This window comes from Lipophrys pholis (assembly GCF_963383615.2).
Source record: "Lipophrys pholis genome assembly, chromosome: 4".
NCBI classification, from domain to species: Eukaryota; Metazoa; Chordata; class Actinopteri; order Blenniiformes; family Blenniidae; genus Lipophrys; species Lipophrys pholis.
This window is the reverse complement of record NC_137637.1, coordinates 19,968,833-19,989,444: the sequence shown is the minus strand read 5'-3', so window position 1 is coordinate 19,989,444 and position 20,612 is coordinate 19,968,833. Positions and strand designations below refer to the sequence as shown.

The 20,612-nt window shown below is 38.8% G+C and overlaps 2 protein-coding genes across 2 annotated transcripts; one reads left to right on the top strand and one right to left on the bottom strand.

The window, feature by feature from the left end:
• LOC308108289 (acyl-coenzyme A thioesterase 1-like) lies at positions 1–5,630 on the bottom strand (the record flags this gene model as incomplete). The annotated part of the gene is made up of 10 exons (XM_080461118.1): positions 5,515–5,630; positions 4,709–4,918; positions 3,307–3,406; positions 2,802–2,992; positions 2,545–2,720; positions 2,299–2,415; positions 2,094–2,179; positions 1,880–1,973; positions 1,708–1,788; positions 1–198 (listed from the first exon to the last, which is right to left on the bottom strand). Exons 1-10 carry the CDS (start codon positions 5,573–5,575, stop codon positions 1–3), a joined length of 1,314 nt encoding a protein of 437 aa, XP_080317244.1. The 5' UTR covers positions 5,576–5,630.
• A 3,647-nt stretch (positions 5,631–9,277) lies between these two features.
• On the top strand, positions 9,278–17,684 carry vamp3 (vesicle-associated membrane protein 3 (cellubrevin)). Its single transcript, XM_080461924.1, has 5 exons — positions 9,278–9,385; positions 13,614–13,692; positions 14,820–14,978; positions 15,269–15,320; positions 15,841–17,684. Coding segments are annotated over exons 1-5 (309 nt in total). The 5' UTR covers positions 9,278–9,383; the 3' UTR covers positions 15,858–17,684.
• Positions 17,685–20,612: the final 2,928 nt, after the last annotated feature.

The following is a 20,612-nucleotide window of genomic DNA, read 5'->3' as shown; positions in this document are numbered from 1 at the left end:
CTACCCAACCCATCCAACCTTTCTTTTGGGGCAAGGTCGAATCAAAAGCATATCCTTTGTGTCAAGGAAGAGGAACTCTGTGCACATCATCAGCGCAAAGTGTCCTAAAGCAATCAGGGAAGGTCGTTTGTGCTCTGGCAACACGACCAGGTTATCGCTGAGTCCATCTGTAGTGGCATCGACCGGAGCAAGTGTCACCTACCACCAAGACGTCGGACGGCATTTGTGAGTGCAGGACAACATTCAAAGCTGCACCCAAAAGCCCAAACAGTCCTCTTTGGCTCAGTTCATAATTGGCAGATGATGGTGGACCTGGAAATCCAACTCAAATTCCCTAAAACCCTTGCTGAGAACACCCTACGACCAGATAGTTTACTGGTCTCAGAAAGATCATAGCAAATGGTCATGCTGGTGCCCTGGGAGGAGAGGATCAAAGAAGTCCTTAAAAGAAAGAGAGCAAAGTACACCAAGCTGGTGGAGGAGTGGGGATGCTATGCCATGTGTTTACAAAATGTAGGAGGGAGGGGCTTTTGCAGGCAAGTCTCCATTTTATATGGAATTTTAGATCAAATATAATTTTTGAATATGTGCTTAAATATATCCTGTCACTCATCATTTGACTAACCTTACAGGAAAAGGACAGCATATAATTTGTATATTTGATGATCATTATCCTTGGTGTATTTTCACTTAGTAAATCAGGCTGTACAATTTTATTATAGAGATTGGTTTTTTTTTTCCAAACAAAGTTTAAATTAACCTGAAAAGTTACATTTATCAGAGCACGACGCTTGCTTTCTGGATGACACTTCAACAGTACCACAATCACCTTCTCAGGTTGGTTTCCAAAAAATGCAACATCTTTTTCCATGAATCTTCCTGAGCAGCGGCGTGACCTGCTGGGTGACCTCCCCACACACACATCACTGCCAGAAAAACAAATACGACACATAGTATCAGAAGCAGGCTCTTACTATATTCCAAGTTCTGAAAAGGTCTGTGAAAAAAGCTGCAATAATGCTCAGATCATTTACATCCAACATTTAAGTGAAACAGAGCAACAGCAACAACAAAAAACCTTTAAATGCTGAAACTGCTAAAGTTGATTGTATTTTGGGCAATCTGGCAGCTTTGAAAAAAACAAAAAACATGGAGGTAAAATGAAAATGTTACGATGCAATAAAACTCACCTTTCTTTGGTTTGATGGTCCACAAGGATGCTCTTGCATGTGGTGAGTAAGGAGGCTCTATCAAGTGACCAGCATCACGGTAAGACAACCGGGTAAACAGCTGAGATTTTCCAGCAGACGTCAGGATTTCCTCGGTCTAATGAGCAATAAATCCATGTTAATATTTTTGTGTGGAAAGTCTTCAAGCAGGGCTGCATATTGGCACAGTGGTTCACTCTCTAGCCTCATAACAAGAAGGTCAAGAAAATAAACAGCCTGGACCAATTACATGATCTCCCTGTGCGCATGGGTTTCCTCCAGGAACTCCAGTTTCCTCCCACAGTCTAAAAACTCTGAACAGGATATACAGTAAGAAGCATAGAAGATGGATGGATGGATGGATGGATGGAATCAAACAATCATAAACACAAGTGGTTAATATGATAATTCTAAAGGTAATTTTCAACTGTTCTTTGAGAAATACACAGAGGCACATGATAAGATAAACGGTGATGTACCATAAAACAATCAAACGTACCAAGTCTGCATGCTCAGTGCTTGCAGTGCTCAGATCATCTTCCCCGACTATGAACATCAGTGGACAGGCGAGGTTTTCCAACTGCAAAAATTTTATTTTTTTTGATGGTTAAAAAATTTGAGTGGGTTTGTACATGTGTGCTGATGTCTGAGAGGCGGATAAAACACATCACCTTCACTCTGTGTTCAAGTACAAGATGAGTAGGTAAGGTGGAGTCTCTAAATTCCACATGGCCCTGATCATTATACTTCCAATATTTGTCGCCACTAAAAAGACAAAACAAGAAAAATGGCATATATAAATCATTTGAGAAAATGTGTTTTACTGAAGTAATTTTCAGTCTTTAACCCCCCAATAAAACATGTATTTTACCATCTAGGTTTTACCTGCAACTGTGTTTATTGAAGCCCTCCTCCTCTGGATATGGAAATATGCTTGCCAGTGGCCCATTGATGCAAATCAGACATGATGGCTGGAGAGAAGAACAAGCTGCCCTATTGATCCAAAGAATCTCAGAAGCTTTACTTTCATATTGTGTCAAAGCTATTTTTGCATTCTTCAGGTGAAAAGCCAGTGATTTTTGTGACTTACGTTAACGCCACATTGAGTGGCAATGCGAAGAGAAAGGTAAACTCCAAATGAGAGACCAATGATCCCAATTCTCTCTGCGTCGACCTCATCACGATTTTGAAGCAGCTGGAAAGCTGACTGTCCAGAATAAATGTGTTTGATGGGAAGGAATGGCAAAAATTAACACAAATATGAAAAAATTCAAAGGATATTTTAGGCAAAAATAATACTAAAGCAGGACTTGGATAGTGCAGCACCTTGTCTTACCCTGAAATAAGAATCACCAACATTTAATTGATTTGTGGGGCCAGGTAAGTCTTTGTGTCCGATGTAGGAAAGACAAAGACTTGCGTACCCCCTGGATGCCAACAGGGCAGAACGATACTCCGGAAGTCCTCCCCCGAACCCCCACAGATCCAGCAAACCTGGAAATGGACCTGGGCCTGCAGGAAATCATTACCATGCAATCCTTCATTATACCACCACAACCTCGCAGCCATTGTAAGAATGCAATAAATGCTCACCAGGGGGTAAATATAAAGTGCCAACAACCCCATTTTGACGGATCTCTATTCTCCTGACTCCTGGTGCCATGTACCAGCGCTCAGTAATAACAACTGCCAGTTCAGGGATCTGTCCCCCACTGGGAGAAACATGGCCCTCCATGAGGGAGATGTGCACCCGGTATGGAGTCTCTGTGTCTTTCTTTCTCAGTCTGTGTGGAAAATAAACACATTTTACGGTTAACTTTATTTAAATCAACAGAGAAATTCAGCTCTAAATAGTCAGAGAAGGAGAATAAATGAAAGTCACATATAGTTCTAAAAACCAAGAGTTTATCTACTGAAAATCAATGGAAGGGAAATGGAAAATAAGGCAATAAGTTGATCACTTTGTGTGCCTGAACAACCACAACAGTCCATTAGTAACATGATCTGATGAAAGGAGACATATTAGGCGGTGAGAAAGTGTGTAAGGAGACACAGTTTTTTTCTCACAGTGCCCAGCAAATTCTTTTCATGGTCCAACCTTAAACCTTCTCTTCCTCCAGGAGCTGGCTGCAGTCCCCAGAAGAGTCCCATTGGCTCACAGCCAAGGTAGGAACCCCCCAATGAGTGATCACTAGTCACTGTTGAAGTACAAGAAGATGCTAAGAGAGGAACTAAAATGTAGGTACAACATGAAATTATTGCAAAACCTATATTTTTATCTCTGTCATAAGCGCTTCTATTCTTAAAAGTCCTATTTTATGCAAAAGTCACTTTACAACGGTTTTCTCACAGTAATATGTGTCCCTATATCCTGTGTGAGGTCCCAGAATCATGCCGCCGTAGAGTCTGAGCTACTTCAGGAACTTCTCCTTCTGGGTCAGATTCTGGTTCAAACTGGTGTGGCTGAAAAACAACATTTCTACGAGCCATAGCAATAAATCCACTGTAAACATTAGCGCATTGCACCAGAAAGCTGTGTCTTTTCCCCAAGAGAATCCTGGAGTAGGCATTGTTAGACACAGATCATTGTACAGCCTGTTCTCAGTAGAGCGAGGGCTGTAGTTCAGGACCAAGGCTAGATTTTGGGCAATACTTGAATATGATGTAGTTGGACCTCTGACACCTCTGTGAAACTGTTAAAAAAAAAACTGTACAATATGGGACCTTTAACATAACCTTGACTAATATTTACCACAAACAAACTTCTATAGTTTACTCAGTATAAGAATTTTGCATTTTTAAATTTGAAACCCATTGCATTGTTAATGCTTACAAACCACACGGTGTTCCCACTTTTTTGGGAATTGGGTTGTAGTTTGGCAAGTTTAAATTGGTCATATTTGTAAAACGGCAAAGCATCAGCCTTTTGGTCGCATCCTCCAATAAGCATTACAGCATTTTTATTTTTATATTTTGAAGATTTATGTACGTATAAAACATGTAAGAGATTTAACAGGTGAACACAAACATAGTTTTGATCCTAACTAATGTAAGATGGAAAAGTAAGGTTGTGGAAGGCCTGAAAAGAATGCATCCTACTTCATAGGGACACTGCAGCTGAACCCAGATCACATGTAATGTGGGCTGTGGGTGGAAACCGGAGGACCCAGAGAAAACAAGGAGAACATGCAAACTCTACAGGAAAGGACCCAGCCTTGATTTGAATGCACAAACCTCTGACTAACACGTTGCATGAAATACTTTGCATGGTATTACGAACACATTTTACGTACAGGCCCAATTTCAAAAAGGTTTGGATAGTGTGATAAACGTAAATAAAAACCAGATTTAATGATTTACGTCTCATAAACTCACACTATATTATAGATAACATATTAAAATAAACATTTTGATGTTTCATATTTATATTTTGACATGACCGGTTGTCAGAATTAGAGTTGTAGTTTAACTGTAAATGTATCTTAGTTTGTTTTACTCACAGTTAACATTGCCGCCTGCATTTGTGTTGTAATGTGCAAAGGCCTCCCACAGGTCGCCATCCTCACACTGCAGCCGTGCACACACTGTGACAGGACTGTACGGAGGCAGAAAGCGGCCCTTTATGCTGATCTGTTCATCGATGAGGGAACGAGCAGGAGCCGCTGTCAACACAGGAGCTTGTTTCACGCTGCTCTGCCAACGAACTGGACCTACAGACAGAGAAAAGGAAACACATGAAATACTACAAAACGGACTGCAAAGTAAAGTATGCAGGGAGTGTGTTTCATATTCTGCAATGGCGATCTAAACTCCTCTGTCAATCAGTGCTCATGTCCTGCCAAAGTCTGTCTTTGTTACCATTGCGTACTGAAACAACAGTTAAGCATTGTGATAAACATTACCATGTCTAAGCTTTCCAACATTCCAACAGGCAAATATTAATACCTCGTGTAAACACGAGCTGAGACTTGTGTGGTTCAGAAATCACAAACTCATTTTTGGAAGAGAAGATCCTACACAAATAAGTACAGTGTAAAAAAGAAGACAAATACATGGTGAACCAGCACAAGACATTTCATAGTAATTTCACATTACATCAGACAATGGTGGCAACAACAAAAAATAAATGACCATTTCTTATTACCTTGCAGTTGATAGTCTGTAGATTAAAACATTCTGCTACTTTATCATTTAATTTAATGTCTCACTGTGAAGTGTGTATATTTTCAAATGGATTACCGGTTTACAGTCCCATGACAGAGACAAACACTAAATATGGCAAAAAGAGAGTTAAGCACATTCTTACCCACAGCATGCTGAAATCTCACCAGGCTTCCACGTACAATGATACGTGATATCATCCTCATATCTTTTTGCAGTCAAATGTAGCTCCAGGCTTTTATTTGTTCACCTTGTGAATCTTCAGAACAGAGGACAAATATTAAAAACTAAAAAAAGAAACTGCATCAATCACCGACATTCTTCCTGCAAATTTGTTCAAATGGAGAGAGGACCAACATAGACAGATTAAAATCAACTTTAGCGTTTATTCCTAAATAGTATAAGAACAATACATGGACTGTATCGCATGGCCGAGGACTCTGTATCTCAAAGTGTCTCGCAGGACTCAGAGAATAACAGAGTCACGAACTTTGTTTGCTTCCATGATTTATTCAATATGGAGGCAATGCCTCTCCAGCTAACATTTTTGCGTAAATTAACTATTTTCAATTCCCCGTTGGACACTGATCTACACCGTCATCAGCTCACATACCCATCCTCGGACTTCATCCATCCTCCTCTGGGGGAGGCTGACGGCCGCATGCAACCCCTAACCTTATTCTGACCCAGTTCCGACGCAAGTCATGAGTTCTGTCCTTTTTGATCAAACTTTATGTTTTTGTTGCAACACTTAGTTGCAGAGTGAGCTCCGTCTGGCAGACTATGTGTAGGTGACGGTGTTTGTTTCCTGTGTGAGCCGGCACCTCCCGTAAGTTACCTTTACTACTCCATTTTTGTATAGAAAACAAAAGTCAGTCTCAAGAATGAGATAATACAGTTTCAGCACATGTCCCACTTTAACCTCTAGTCACAAGGGTCCCTGTGACTTTAGACACTCAAACAGCTGAAAACTATCTTCAGATGCAGGCCCTAGCGCATACATATGTACTGATGAGGTTGTGTGTGTTAATCATTACAATAATTAGGTATTTTATTTACACAAAGCGCAGTTTGTTGTGTCTATTCCACGAGTACAATTGTAGATGAAGACATCAAAACGTAAGACAGGTTCAGAGATGAACTACATATTCGCCACCTTTTGATTATGGAGACTTTCTGTTGTGTAAGTTATCAGCTTTGGACCTTTGTACCGTAGAGACTTCAGTTGGAGTAGTGCATTACCAAAACTGGTGTAATGCTTTACTTCACTGGTTCAGGCATGTTGGCGTGTTTAGGGGTTGTTGTTTTTTTGGCATGTTTTTACTTCTATGCTGTTACACAACTACTGGTCAGCTTAAAAGTGAATATATCTGACATATACATTCATGCATGCATGATGAATTAGTGCAGATAAATCTTAATCTGGAATGTAAAACCCACACAAACAGAAAAACAAAACAATGTCTTGACATACGTTTTAGAGCCTGCGATCTTGGTTCGACCTAAATCATTTCTCACAGAAATAACTGAAATGTGATCATGGAAAATAAAAACACAACCAAGGTTTGGCTGAGTGAACAAAGGATCTGAAAATAAACCTGAAACTTCAGGCGGCCAAACGCTTGTAAATGCATATTTCTTGTGTTGCTGTGTTTGTTGTCTGCAGCAGTATCTCGCAGAGAGTGCATAGTGGTCTTACCTCTGTGCAGCTGAAAACCATCTGAGGAAATCCAGTCTGAGCCAGAAAAACGCCTCTATCAGAGGGAGGGGTTGACCCTGTTTGAGTGCAGTCAAGCCAGTCGTCCCTCATTTCTATTTGGTGAAGTGAGCCGCTCCAAGGTTTCAATGGTCACTGGTATTGGGAACTTTACAGTAACTTCTCGGAGCAGAGTTAAGCTCTCGGTTTTCAAAATAAAGGACATTTTGAAATGATATGGTTTCCATGATTGGAAACTCGTGTTGTGGGAGACGTGATTCAACACAGATTTAGAATCTGTTACCTGGGAGTTATTAAACTTAGAAAAAAGTTTTTTTTTTTTTTTTTTTTTAAATATGTGAATATTATAAAAAATGACCATTAAAAATTCATAGAAAGAGCTGTACCATCATCAGCTTATATACTTATCGGATCCAATACAGACTTTGAGCCAGTAAGTAACATGACCTGGGAGATATTGAGCAAAAATACCGTTTTTTTTCATGGAAATGTGAATATTATTTTTGAAAATTACCATTAAACGCTTATTAAACGAAGTGTGTCTCAACAATCATAAGTAATTACATAATCCAACACTGATTTGGAATCAGTGGGTCACATGACCTGGGAGCTATTGAGCAAAATTACTGTATTTTTCAATAAAATTGTAATATTTTAAATAAAAACCATTAAACACTAAATAAAAGAAGTGTGTCTGAACAAGCATGACTAGTGACACAATCCAACATTGATTTGGAGTCAATAGGTCACATGACCAAGAAGCTATTGAGCAAAATTGTAAACGTTTTCAGCTGCAGAGGTAGGATCATTTTGCACTCTCTGCGAGATACTGCTGCAGACAACAAACACAGCAACACAAGAAATATGCATTTACAAGCGTTTGGCCTGAAGTTTCAGATTGATTTTCAGATCTTTTTTTCACTCAGCCAAACCTTGGTTGTGTTTTTATTTCCCATGATCACATTTCACAGTTATTTCTGTGAGAAATTATTTAGGCCTGGCTTGACCGCAGTGTTTGAGACGTTTACTTCTCACATTGGTGTAACTTAACACCCCTTCATCCACCCCATACCACCTCCACATTACTATTACTACTACTAATGCGACTTCATCTTTACTTCTTTAGCAAAAAAACAATCATTATACTCACTTCTCCAGTTAAACGACTGGTGGAAAAGGTTCAAGGAGTGAGTGGCAGTTCAAAAATCGTTGAAGTATAGTGGAAAAGGTTTCTGGTTCATGATTTTAGTTTTGTGCTCTTACTTGTTGCCGATATTGAGGCCGGGGAAGTGCTGCTGCTCCAGGTACTTCTTCATTACAATATACGAGGTCTCTTTGTCCTCGCAGAGCCAAGTGATGTCTCTTTTTCTACAAAACACGTGTGCAGACATAACATCACAACCAAACAAAAACAGATGAAGAATAAAAGATACAAACTTTTGCTCATTGAGAACTGGTCCTGACAAATATGTTCACAATAGACCTCAGATGTGCAGTTGTTAAGTCAGACTGAGAGCTGTAGTCTTAGGTGGGAATAAAATCACAGGGCGCAGGTAAAATGTCAGCAGGAGTGCACTGTAAAGTTTGCAGCCATTTCAGAAGTGAGATAGCGCTTCCTCACCGTTCTCACGGGACTAGCCTCCCGTTGACTAAACACATCGTGGCGGTCACACACAGCCAGGTCTACAGCCGAGGACCAACTAGAGGACTTTGTTAATTGAACTTCACGTCACATGCTGATCACGGGCTTTGATGGTTTCTGTCTCGGTACATGTTTCCCGGACTTACTTAAAAGCATAATAAAACTCAGTAGAGTGGACTTACATAAATTTTGGACGTTACTCGTCCATTATATTTTTCCTGATGTAATTTCTATCCAAATGCATACCGTGCTGCTTTTAGAGTCTTATCGGTGCTATGCGTTACTAATTGTGGAAATGCCTCTTTAATGTTGCCTTCAGGGATTATCGGAAGTAATTTTTTACATATATCTTGTATGCAAAGCGAACTTTCTCAACTTTTCAAATAGTGTTAAATAGCACGCACTTACTCCTTATTATATTCCAATTATAAAATCTAGTGGTTACCTATGATATATTTTCCATGAAATATTAAAATGGAAACATAGACTTTCTAGAGTATTACAATTATACTCAATAAGCTTGTCTCCCTTCTTGACTTTCTAGTTTCCGATTACTATGAAGGCATCACAGCAACCGACAGCTCTCACTGATACGGCTGACACTTAGCATACAAGCAGCGAACAGCGGCGTCGATCTAACAAATTCAACTTCACAATGTAAGTATGTTTTTACTCCTGGCGTAACTTGTTTATCAAACCTGGTGGTTCAAACGGCAGAAACATAGGACTTCCTGGTAGTGCGCTCAGACGCGGCGACCAAACAACAACGCCCAAAACTTTTAGTACGAGGCTGCAACAAGTGCTACTAGCCTACAAGCTAACTCGGCTAACATCATCGGGTTCAGTTTAGGGATGTCGAACTTCTCCTAACAACAATTATATCAACTCACCTTTACAAGGCGGACAGGTGGTCGAATCAGCACATACACGTAGGTTTTAGATTCACGTATACAGTAACAAAAGTCACTGATCTTAGTGCTAACTAAGCAGTTTGAAGCTCCCCATTTCCTGCGGGTCCGAGTTTTGTGTTTGCTTAGCCTTCGATGCTAGCGACGTCTGAGAACACTTTTGCATCTTGTGTTTTTTTCTTTGTGCATATACATATTTATATCAATCTGGACATTTTAAACCGACTACAAAATACAAACCACAAGTGTTTGTGTTTGAAATAAACTATTATATTTATATATAACTTTTCCATCATAGAATCAACAAGTTGAGGTGGTATAATTTACGACGGAGACAAATCCCACCTCCGTCTGTACTGTGCATGTCTTTCTGTATGGCTATATTCAATTTATTTAAACCTTACAATGTGAGTCGAAGGACAACCAAGTCCCTATGTGACCTTATACTCATACTGATGAAGCTATAATCATTCACTGTATGGGTTTTGCACTTTCAATTGTTAATGTCAACATTAATATAACATTTTCTATTAATTATTGTCAAATATCACTACTCTGTTTGAAGCAATGTTGCAAAATCTGTTAAAACTCAAACACACACACACACACAATGTTGAGGTTAACTCCACAGTGACTTTTGAATATTAGTTTTTAAATCAGTGATTATGTTATGCACATTCTTAGTGACATAGGTATTTTGTACTTTTACAACGTTAATGCACATATTAGCTGCCACTATATACACAGAATGTACATATTCAAACATAATAGAATTACTGTGTTAAAAGTCTTACTTTTACAAGAACCAATTTGGGCAGGCGAGGGGAAAAAAATATAGGCTCCCCCATTTTCTTTGTCTCAGGGCCCGAGTGACCAAATCAAGCTGCCCATCATGCTCATTCAATAGTCTTCAAATGGAACACATTTGAGTTTGGATGAGAATACAGCTGGAGAATGGGAAATGTTCAACAAAATGTTATTTCTGCACTTTAGCTGTGTTTAGGGACTAATTCTCATCCCACAATTTTTTTGGGGAGCCTGGTTATTCAGGCGCTAATTTCTCTCTGATCTCGTTTAATGGCTCTTTCTTAATCGTTCCAAATGTCTACATTACAAATCATGTTTGTGTGTGGTAAATTAGCTAACTAAAGGAGTTGCAGTGTAATATTGCTGTCTATGCATGTATGATATGCATCTCCCTCTATTCAATTTGAAGTAATAATACAGTATTTTTGACACTTTCTTAAAATATGTGCTGGTTGTTTTTTTTTGTTTTTGTTTTTTTCATCAACACCATTTAATTTTTAAGTTTGGATTCTTAATAAATGTTTTTGTTCTCTTTAAGCAACAAATATAGTTGAGTTGCAGTAATTCCGAAGAATATTTAAAACAAGTGACAAAAGAAACTGATTCTATCCATTTTATTGTCTTCTTTGGTTGTTTATGACACATAAAAGGGAGTAGACTCATTCAGAATAAGCTTACCTTAACTCCTTTGTTAGGACTGATTGAGGACATCCTTTTGAAAGGATTTGCGTCATGGGTTTTTGTTTTGTTTTGTTTTCAGGAAATTAAGTACTTCGGGCTTTCTAACAAGCACTCTTGTTGAGTTGACAACAATGTGTGCCCGTGTTTAAAATAAACAACTAGAACACAAGTTCACTGTGACGCTTATGCTGTAACTGTACTTAGACTCTTAGCCAGCCATCATGCTCGATGGAAGGTAAATGATTTGTCTTAGCAACATCCAGTTGTTAAATAAGTTATTTCTCTGATTTAATGTGTTACCTAGGAATTGCCTTATCAATCACAGCCACAGCTGTAATAACATACTGCCTTTGCTGTATACATACTTTTTTCTGCCTGTTGAAACTTATGTTATTTCAAGAATAGATTTTTAAATATAGTTTGTTGAAATGAAAGCTCTATTTCCTCATTCATTAGTGATCATATGAAAGTACAATATGTTTGATGCATACTATAGTTCTGTTAGTTAAAGCTAAAGCAGTTTTTTCTCTGAACTCGCAGTAAAAGCAGGTGACATTTTGTCATCTTGAGTCGGTGCACTGATCACTCGTTTAATGTAGGAGCCCCTGGTTGCAGAAATCTCTCTGGTTGTCATTTATAGGAGAACTTTTGAACACACCGTATTCAAATTAACTGCTTATCACTGAGTCCCACACAGCCCAATGACCCTTTCATATAAACCAAGTGTGTTTCAAAGATGTATGGCTGCACAGTTATGGGGAGGAACGTTGAGAAACTCATATTTTACAGATCATGTGATTTGTTTGATTTTATACATTGATAAACAATTCTCTCATGTGCTCTTGACTTATTTACATTTTTTATTTTTTCATTAATTTGTCTTTTTGAGCAATTTTTTAAAGAGATCTGTGTTTGGTATTTAATCTTATATGGGTGTGCTCATTTGCTTTTTAAATTAATTCTTGGATTGTGGGGCCCTGATGGTGGCTGAGCCTGTTTTTGCAAGATGTAATAATATGCCACACCTCTACATACTTGGTCATAGACGTCACAGTGTAGTGTTGAAGTGCTTTAAGCCCATCCTTCTTTTCTGAGATAATTGTTGTAATTTCAAAGTAATGCTGTCTCAGGACAGAGGGTGGCAGCAGATCACCAATTTTTAAAGGCATCCACTGGTATACTCTCTATACTAGCTTTATCCAGACTCGGGTTGCAATGCACTGGAGTCTACTGTAGTCGCAATGGATGCATGTTGATAATAGAGCAACAGGCTAACCAGCACATTCAAATAACTTCAGAGGAAAACACAAAAAAAAAACACCTGTTGTTATTGAACAAATTTGCTCTTTGTTTTTTTCTAAATAAACACCAAAAAACAAAGGTTAAGATACTTGGAATCACATTCAAACCAGGCGTGTCGCATTGGATCTGCACAGCTTTTTATTTTTCCATTTGTTCCCTCCAGCTCTCAGTGGTTTATAACTTGATGGCTGTGGAAAAGAGCTTATATAACATTTATTCTGCAGGAAATGTTTGGCATCCATTTCATTCAAAAGCCATGTCAAACATTGAATATATTCCATCTTGGAAATAAGTCTCTCAATTATATATTTATATTTTCTCGCCTTATTTCACATGCGATTATTATTTGAAAGCACATGCAAGTGTGCAGTGAGACATCAGCATAGCATGGCATAACATGTTTCATGAGTTATAGTTTTTGGGACAACACAAAGCATTAGTGCAATGACAACATTCAGTCACTGCAGCCAATACAGTCTCCCTGTTCTCTAAACAATAAAAGAGACAGTTGTTTTTTTGCTGGAATGTGTTTAACTCATTGGCACTCTATCATGATGGTTTTTATTTATTTATTTTATATGCTACGCTAGCACATGGCTCAGAATTGGGTAGATATATTCAGAGTTGCAAAGTAACTACGTCTGGAAAACTAACATCAACAGTTTTCTTTATATTACACAATATACAAAATAAAAATTGTTATTGGTAATTGAGAAGATTGTAAATAATGATTAAGTCCACAATTGGTGCGTCGTCTCTAATTTACTTATGTTACCAATGAGTTTGGTAAAATGTCTCCCTGTCTTTCCCAAAACGATCAATACAGGCTTAAATGCCTTTTGTTGTTGCTGTTCAGCAATCTACAGGCAGACATGTTGATTGTCAAAAGCAAATTAAAACATTCCATTTTCCAGCTTTTTAATGTAACATCTCTTACTTATTTGATTGTGATAACATACATGTCTATTATTTTGCAATTTATCTAATTGTTGCAACTCTGTTGGCAGACTTGTCTATGTATATTAAATGCAGTATATCCAAGTAGAGGGCATTTAGTCATCTGCTGTTTTTTATGCGTCTGACATCCTAGGTATAAGCTGGAGTTAAACGTATTGTGCTGACTCTGGATGCGTGGCTGTTGTATATCAGAAGGATGATCTTTTCCACAATTTTCATAATTTCTTCAGGTCAGCTGTCGGTCCAGAAGGTGCTGGGGGAGCGTCATCCAACAAACGCTTGCAGCAGACCCAAGCCCAGGTCGATGAGGTAAGATATGTATAATTGCAGGCGTTCAACAAATTCATCAATAAATGATTGCTCTTCAAATTTCATCGAGCTCTAAATTGATGATGATTTCATAGATTTTTAAAAGATATTAATTGCATTATGTTATTGCATTTTTTGTTATATGTGCGCTGTTTGATTAATTGTGCCGTCTTAGACAGGCATGTTTATTCACATATTCAAATTCAGAAGAAATTGTATAGCCCTTTAACTCCACTTTCCCTCGCACTGCCCGTCTTTAGCTGCTCTGTGTGACTCGCTGCTTTCCTTGATGTCAGTCTCGCAGTAACTTGCATAACCCTTGGCAGCGTTGTCATAATGAGATTCACCACAATGTGGAATGAGTTGCTCTCTCTTCAACATGCGTCTACCGCCACGTGTCTTTTCATAGAACAAAGGACAGTCAGCAAAAGCTCTTCTTTTTCAGCTGTTTTTTGGGGGGGGGGGTATTATAGTCAAAACCATGTCAGTAAGGCCACCAGGAAAAACAGCTGCCAAGTCTTAGTCTTAATCCTCTTTACTGCTCTCCCTCTCTCGGTCTCAGTTAGGCCCCCTTGCTGTAAGCCCCACCTACACGGAACTTTAACCTTGGTATGTCACACAAAATATCCAATTGGCTGCCTGAAGTTTATATAATCACTGTCTCCATGGTTATGTAAGGCCTGCATGGGCCTACACACTCCTCTCCGCCCTGCTGCTCTGTCTGGGAGGAGGGGCAGTTGTTGGGTTTGTAGATCAGTGGAACATATGGGTTATGCGTATCCTGTGATACCATGTGTGCACACAATTGCACCTTGTTTTTTTGTATTATTGTTTTAGTTTAGGTGAGCTCGGTTATAAGCTAAAATCTGTAAGAGTCTGATTTTAACCAGCAACTTGCCAAATGTCTTGATCAGTGGTTTTGTTAAGCATTGCTCCAGACTCTTGATGCAATGATGTCATAATTTTTTATTAGCAACGTACTGGCACATTTTCAGTTTTGTGTTTTTTGTTATTAGTTAAATCTGTAAAAGGCATTCGGGGAAAGTTTCTTTTTTTCTTTTCTTTTCTTTCCACGGGATGAAACTGCCATTAAAACGAATGCTGTTTTTTGTGTGTTTTGTGACTAGGTGGTGGATATTATGCGTGTTAATGTGGACAAAGTACTGGAGCGAGATCAAAAGCTGTCCGAACTGGATGACAGAGCCGACGCACTGCAGGCTGGAGCCTCCCAGTTTGAGACCAGTGCAGCTAAGCTGAAAAGAAAGTACTGGTGGAAGAACTGCAAGGTGCTTAAACCTGGTCTGACATAAAAGCACACCCTTTTATCCAGTGGAAATGATGATAACTCACACTAAATAAACTCCAGCCAGAATCTCTACCTAGGAATTGGTCTTAATTATATTGGTCATGATAAAAGCATGGAAAATATTTTCTATGAAATGCTGTTTCAGTTTTTCGATCAAATGAAAATATCATTTATTTCAAATACAATGACCTAATTTTATTACGCAAGTATAAAAGAATTCCAGTAAAAGGATACTTTGCAAAAATTTTCCTCTTCTCATTACTGTTTCAGATGTGGGCCATCCTGATAGCCGTGGTAGTCATCATCATCATCATCATTGCCAGTAAGTATCAAGCCAGTGGATAACTTGCTTATCACTGCTTTGTGTTGACTCAGATGACCTCCCGCTAGTACTTTTATAAGATTTCCAGTGAATGAACAAGTGAACAAATTGAGACGTCACCTTGATCCGTGGTGCTGATGTAACCAAGCAAAAGCACTTAAACGATTCTGGCATTTGGAATTTTGTGATATTTATTGCTTGATATAATTGGGAAACTGTTTTGAATTCTCTGCAGTCTTAAAAAAAAAAAAAAAAAAGTCATGAGAAACTATGTGCAGGGACAAAGGACTTAATTAAACTGCAAGTCAAAGAAACCAAACAAAATCACACTTATTTCTTAAATGTAAAGGTAAATTATTTTTACCATCAAAATCTATTTTATTCAGATGTTTTCTTTTTATCTAGAGTTATTATGAATAGTTATAACATTTGTTATCTACATGTTGTCTTCATGTAACGTTCAGTTCTTACATTCACATGGTTTCCACTAACATTAATCTTCTTTACATGTCATTCGTAGTTTGGTGTTCCTCATAAAAACAGCAACAGGAGGAGCAGCAGGGGGAGGAGTGAAGAAAACGGTGAAGAAGAATAAAGGAGCTATGTGCAAAATCTATGGCTCAAAGAAAGACGTCTCATGATTACTGGCTACTCAGCACTCTGCCCAACAGGGATCTTCCTTCCTTGTCCTCGATTGCCTTGTGTATATGTGGATGTTTGTGTTTTGCATATATATGCGTGTGTGAGTAAAGAATAATTAAATTACTATAGTTTCACAGTGAATTCATACACAGTCATGGATATGACTAAACGTCAGCCGAGCACTATCAGAATGTGAGGCAATGCACCAAAGAAAGCAAATGTACACAAAAATGTGTTGAACAGAAGAAAAGTCTGTTTAAATTCTAAATGAAATGTCTGTAATTCTGACAAAACATACACACATTCCACCATCAAGAAATGAAGAATATTGGTTTTGGCTGTTCTCAACATATATTTACATTTTTATGTTTTATTAATAGCTGCTGAAGTTGTGTGCCAAGCTGAGAAAAGTGCCTTTTAGGATATTCTGTCTGTGTTTGGACTGTACAGTAATCCTACATATCAATGAAGAGATGCCCTGATTCAGCTCATTTCTTCATTGCAGTGTTACACCAGTATTCCGATTTTTCTCCTCGCTGTTTCTTTTTAATTGGTCTTTTTTTTTTGCTAATGGTTACACTAGCTTGATAAATAGAGGAATCCAATGCCTTATTTTATTTATGCACATACTAAAGTGCATTTAAGTTCTTTGCACGAAAGTTGAAAAGAAACACAAAGCTAGTGACATCCATCTTCTTTCGTGCAGTGCTTCATAATAGAAACTAGTGTGAGCTTGTGGTTGCTTATAGTGCCTGAACACCAACAACCTCGCAGCCTGACTCAGGCCAGAAAAAACAGCCACAATTTGTTTTAAAGTGCCAGCATTAACAAAGATCAACTGTCTCAACCAGGTGCTTTCTAGGAAGTGCCAGAAATATTGCCTTTTTGAAATGTTCAAGCACAGCCATGTTAAACAGTGTAGTATCAGACAAATGTCTTTGTAGGTTTCTCCAATGGAGAACAGCTAAAAAAAAAAAAAGAATAGAGCCATACCTTGCTGAGCAGACGTACCAGCCAGTGAACGTGGGGTGCCTTCTGAACACTGTCCAAACAAATACTGTACTGCTTGCCTCTGTCAGCTTAACTTAACCTTTAATAAAGTCTGTTTAGTCACACTGGCATCTATTCCATCTTGTAAATGCACAATACTTCTCACGTGTGACGTTTCAGTCTTATTATAAAATAGCTTTGTTTTTCCAAACTGATAATTGAATAGCTAATCTTAGGGAGATGAGTGTTTTTGTTGTGCTTAGCTCACTGCTGCAGTGCATTATAGATTTGAGTGTGGGGAAAACTTTGTTGGGCCGTGACATAATTTATAATATACAGACACTGGATTTGAGGTTACCTTCGATATTAGTTTCTCTGTTTGGGATTTTCAAGTTCCCAGCAGTAGTTAAGTTATTTGGCTTTTGTAGTGCATGCATGAGGCTGATATGGAAATGTACACTAATACAATTAAGTTTATATATATATATATGTGTTAATGAGATTGTAGCGATGTATCGATTGGGGATTGCAGGCAACCAAAATGCTTCAACAGCCCACCCTTTTAAAATACAAATGTATTTGTCGGTGATCTCTTCTGTTTACACATCAACTTGACACCAGTTAACTTTTGACCCTTGCTTATCCTTTCCAACAAGGAATGTATAAGGAAGTGAATGCAATTTCACTCTGTGGCCCTAAATGCCTTTTGCTTGAATAAAAGAAATGTAATTTAAAGCTTCTGCTGTGTTTTTGTTTTTATATCTGTGTGTATATGTGTGTGTGTGTGTATATATATATATAATTTGTAATGGAATAATGTTGGATAAACACAATGCAAGCCCAATAACTTATAAGTATGTGATCAGTATGAATTGAGGCCTTGGTTTCTGGCACTCATAAATGGGGCAAATTTAAATGGGAGTTAAAAAATACGACAGTCCCAGAAGGATTCTGCACAGACTTTTTTTGTACACCTTGATATTTTCATTCTGAGGTGTTTATGAGACTGTCATGTTCTGTGTTGACTCAAGTTGACCCCTCAGGGAGAAAGTTCAAAGATAGCACATTATTCTTGAAATATGCTGGTATTTGTGCTATTTCACAGCTTACTGTGGTTCAGCCACAGAGGTACGTACTAAATCATATTTCACTCCACTGTTGGAGTCTTATGAAACTGCCTCTTCACTAACCCATTGTAAGGATCTTGAGGGTCACGCAGGTAAGCAGAGATTGACAACAAGAATATATTGTCAAGAAATACTGGAAACCTTTTATGGACTCAAAGGTCGTTGTTTATCCTAAAAAAAAAAAAACTTTTCTTCAGTGCCATTCTTTCACGAGTACTTGCACTATAACTAGCCCTATGAAATCCTTGTAGACTTACGACAACAGGCAGCACTCCTATTATGTAATCCAGTAGGATTACTACTCTTCATTCAGTTATTGTCACTGATCAGTACAACAAAAATATTTTCATGTTCTGGAACGCTAATGGGGCCTTATTCTGGGATCGCTATGGTGGGGCACCAGAGGGGCCCTGAAGCATTGCCTGCTCTGAGGTTGTCAAAATTACATTTCCACAGGTCAAAGTAAACAATATTGAAGCATTTTCTAGATTTTATGGCAGACCAATAAAACTGCTCATCACTTTCGTTTTGCAAGCTCCTGCTTGTATGTACAAGTACATCTCAAAAAATTGGAATCTCATGAAAATGTTCAATATTTACCCAGCTAGCTCAGTTGGTAGAGCATGAGACTAACAATCTCAAGGTAGTGGGTTTGTGTCCTACACCGGGAGCCACCTTCCCATGGGCTCACCACCTGCAGGAAGGTTCTTATTTGGTGCAATGTGATCTGGGTGACAGTGCTCAGACTGCCACCCCCGTGACCCAGAAACGGATAAGCGGGAGAAAATGGATGGATGTTCAATATTTTTTGTTCACTCATTTCAGAAAGTAATACCCATATATGATATAGGCTAATGACATATAGAGTGAAATATTTCAAGCCTTTATTTCTTGAAATGTTGATGATTATGGCTTACAGATAGTGAAAACCCAAAAATCAGTGTCTTGGAAAATTTGAATATTGTGGAAAAGTTCAGTTTTGGAAAGTCGTGGTGTCACACCCTAATCAGCTAATTAACTCAAAACACCTGCAAAGGTTTCCTGAGCCTTTCAATGGTCTCTCAGTCTGGGTCAGCAGGCTACATACTCATGGGGAGGACTGCTGACTTGACAGATGTCCAGAAGACAGTCATTGACACCCTCCACAAGGAGGGTAAGGCACAAAAGGTCATTGCTAAAGAAGCTGGTTGTTCACAGAGTGCTGGATCCAAGCATGTTCAGAGGAAGTTGAGTGGAAGGAAAAAGTGTGGTAGGAAAAGATGCACCAGCAAAAGGGGATGACCGCAGTCTTGAGAGGATTGTCAGGCAAAATGCATTCAAGAATTTGGGGGAGCTTCACAAGGAGTGGACTGAGGCTGGAGTCAGCGGATCAAGAGCCACGACACACAGACCAATCGTAGACATGGGATACTAATGTCGCATTCCCGGTGTCAAGCCACTCCTGAACAAGAGACAACATCAGAAGCGTCTTACCTGGGCTGTGGAGAAAAAGAACTGGACTGTTGCTCAGTGGTCCAAAGTCTTATTCAGATGAAGGTACATTTTGCAATTCATTTGGAAATCAAGGTCCCAGAGTCTGGAGGAAGAGTGGAGAGGCTCAGAATCCACGTTGCTTGAAGTCCAGTGTGACGTTGTGATGATTTGGGCTGCCATGTCATCTGCTGGTGTCGCTCCAATGTGTTTTCTGAAGTCCACAGTCAACGCAGCCATCTACCAGGAAACTTTAGAGCACGTCAGGCTTCCTTCTGCTGACAAGCTTTATGGAGATGCTGGTTTCATTTTCCAGCAGGACTTGACACCTGTCCACACTGCCAAAGGTACCAAACGCTGGTTCAATGACCATCATGTTACTGTGCTTGATTGGCCAGCAAACTGGCCTGACCTGAACCCCATAGAGAAGCTCTGGGCTATTGTCAAGAGGAAGGTGAGAGACACCAGAGACAACAATGCGGGTGACCTGAAGGCTGCTATCATAGCAAGCTGGGCTTCCATTATGCCTGAGCAGTGCCACAGGTTGATTGCCTCCATGCCACACCGAATTGACACAGTAATTCATGCAAAAGGAGGCCTAACCAAGTACTGAGTGCATAGAAATGAACGTAGTTTTCAGAAGCCTTACATTTCTGTTTAAAATATCCTTTTTTTTTTCTTGATCTTATGTAATATTCACATTTTCTGAGACACTGAATTTTGGGTTTTCATTGTCTATAAGCCATGATCAGCAAAATTTCAAGAAATAAAGGCTTGAAATAGTTCACTCTGTCCTGAGCCTATATCTAATATGGGTTTGACTTTCTTGAAATGAGTGACAAAAAAATAGTGAACATTTTCATGATATTCAATTTTTTTTTTTTAGATGTACTTGTATTTCTGAAGATGAGTGTGTCCATCATTGTTTGACTTCACTGTTGTGTTTTAGCAAATCAGAAATTACAGAGGGGACCTGCAGTAAGTCAGATACTGTGCAGTTGCTTTTGGGCCATACATGGTTGTTGTTTTTTCAGCATATTTTATATGTCAAATATCGTGTTTT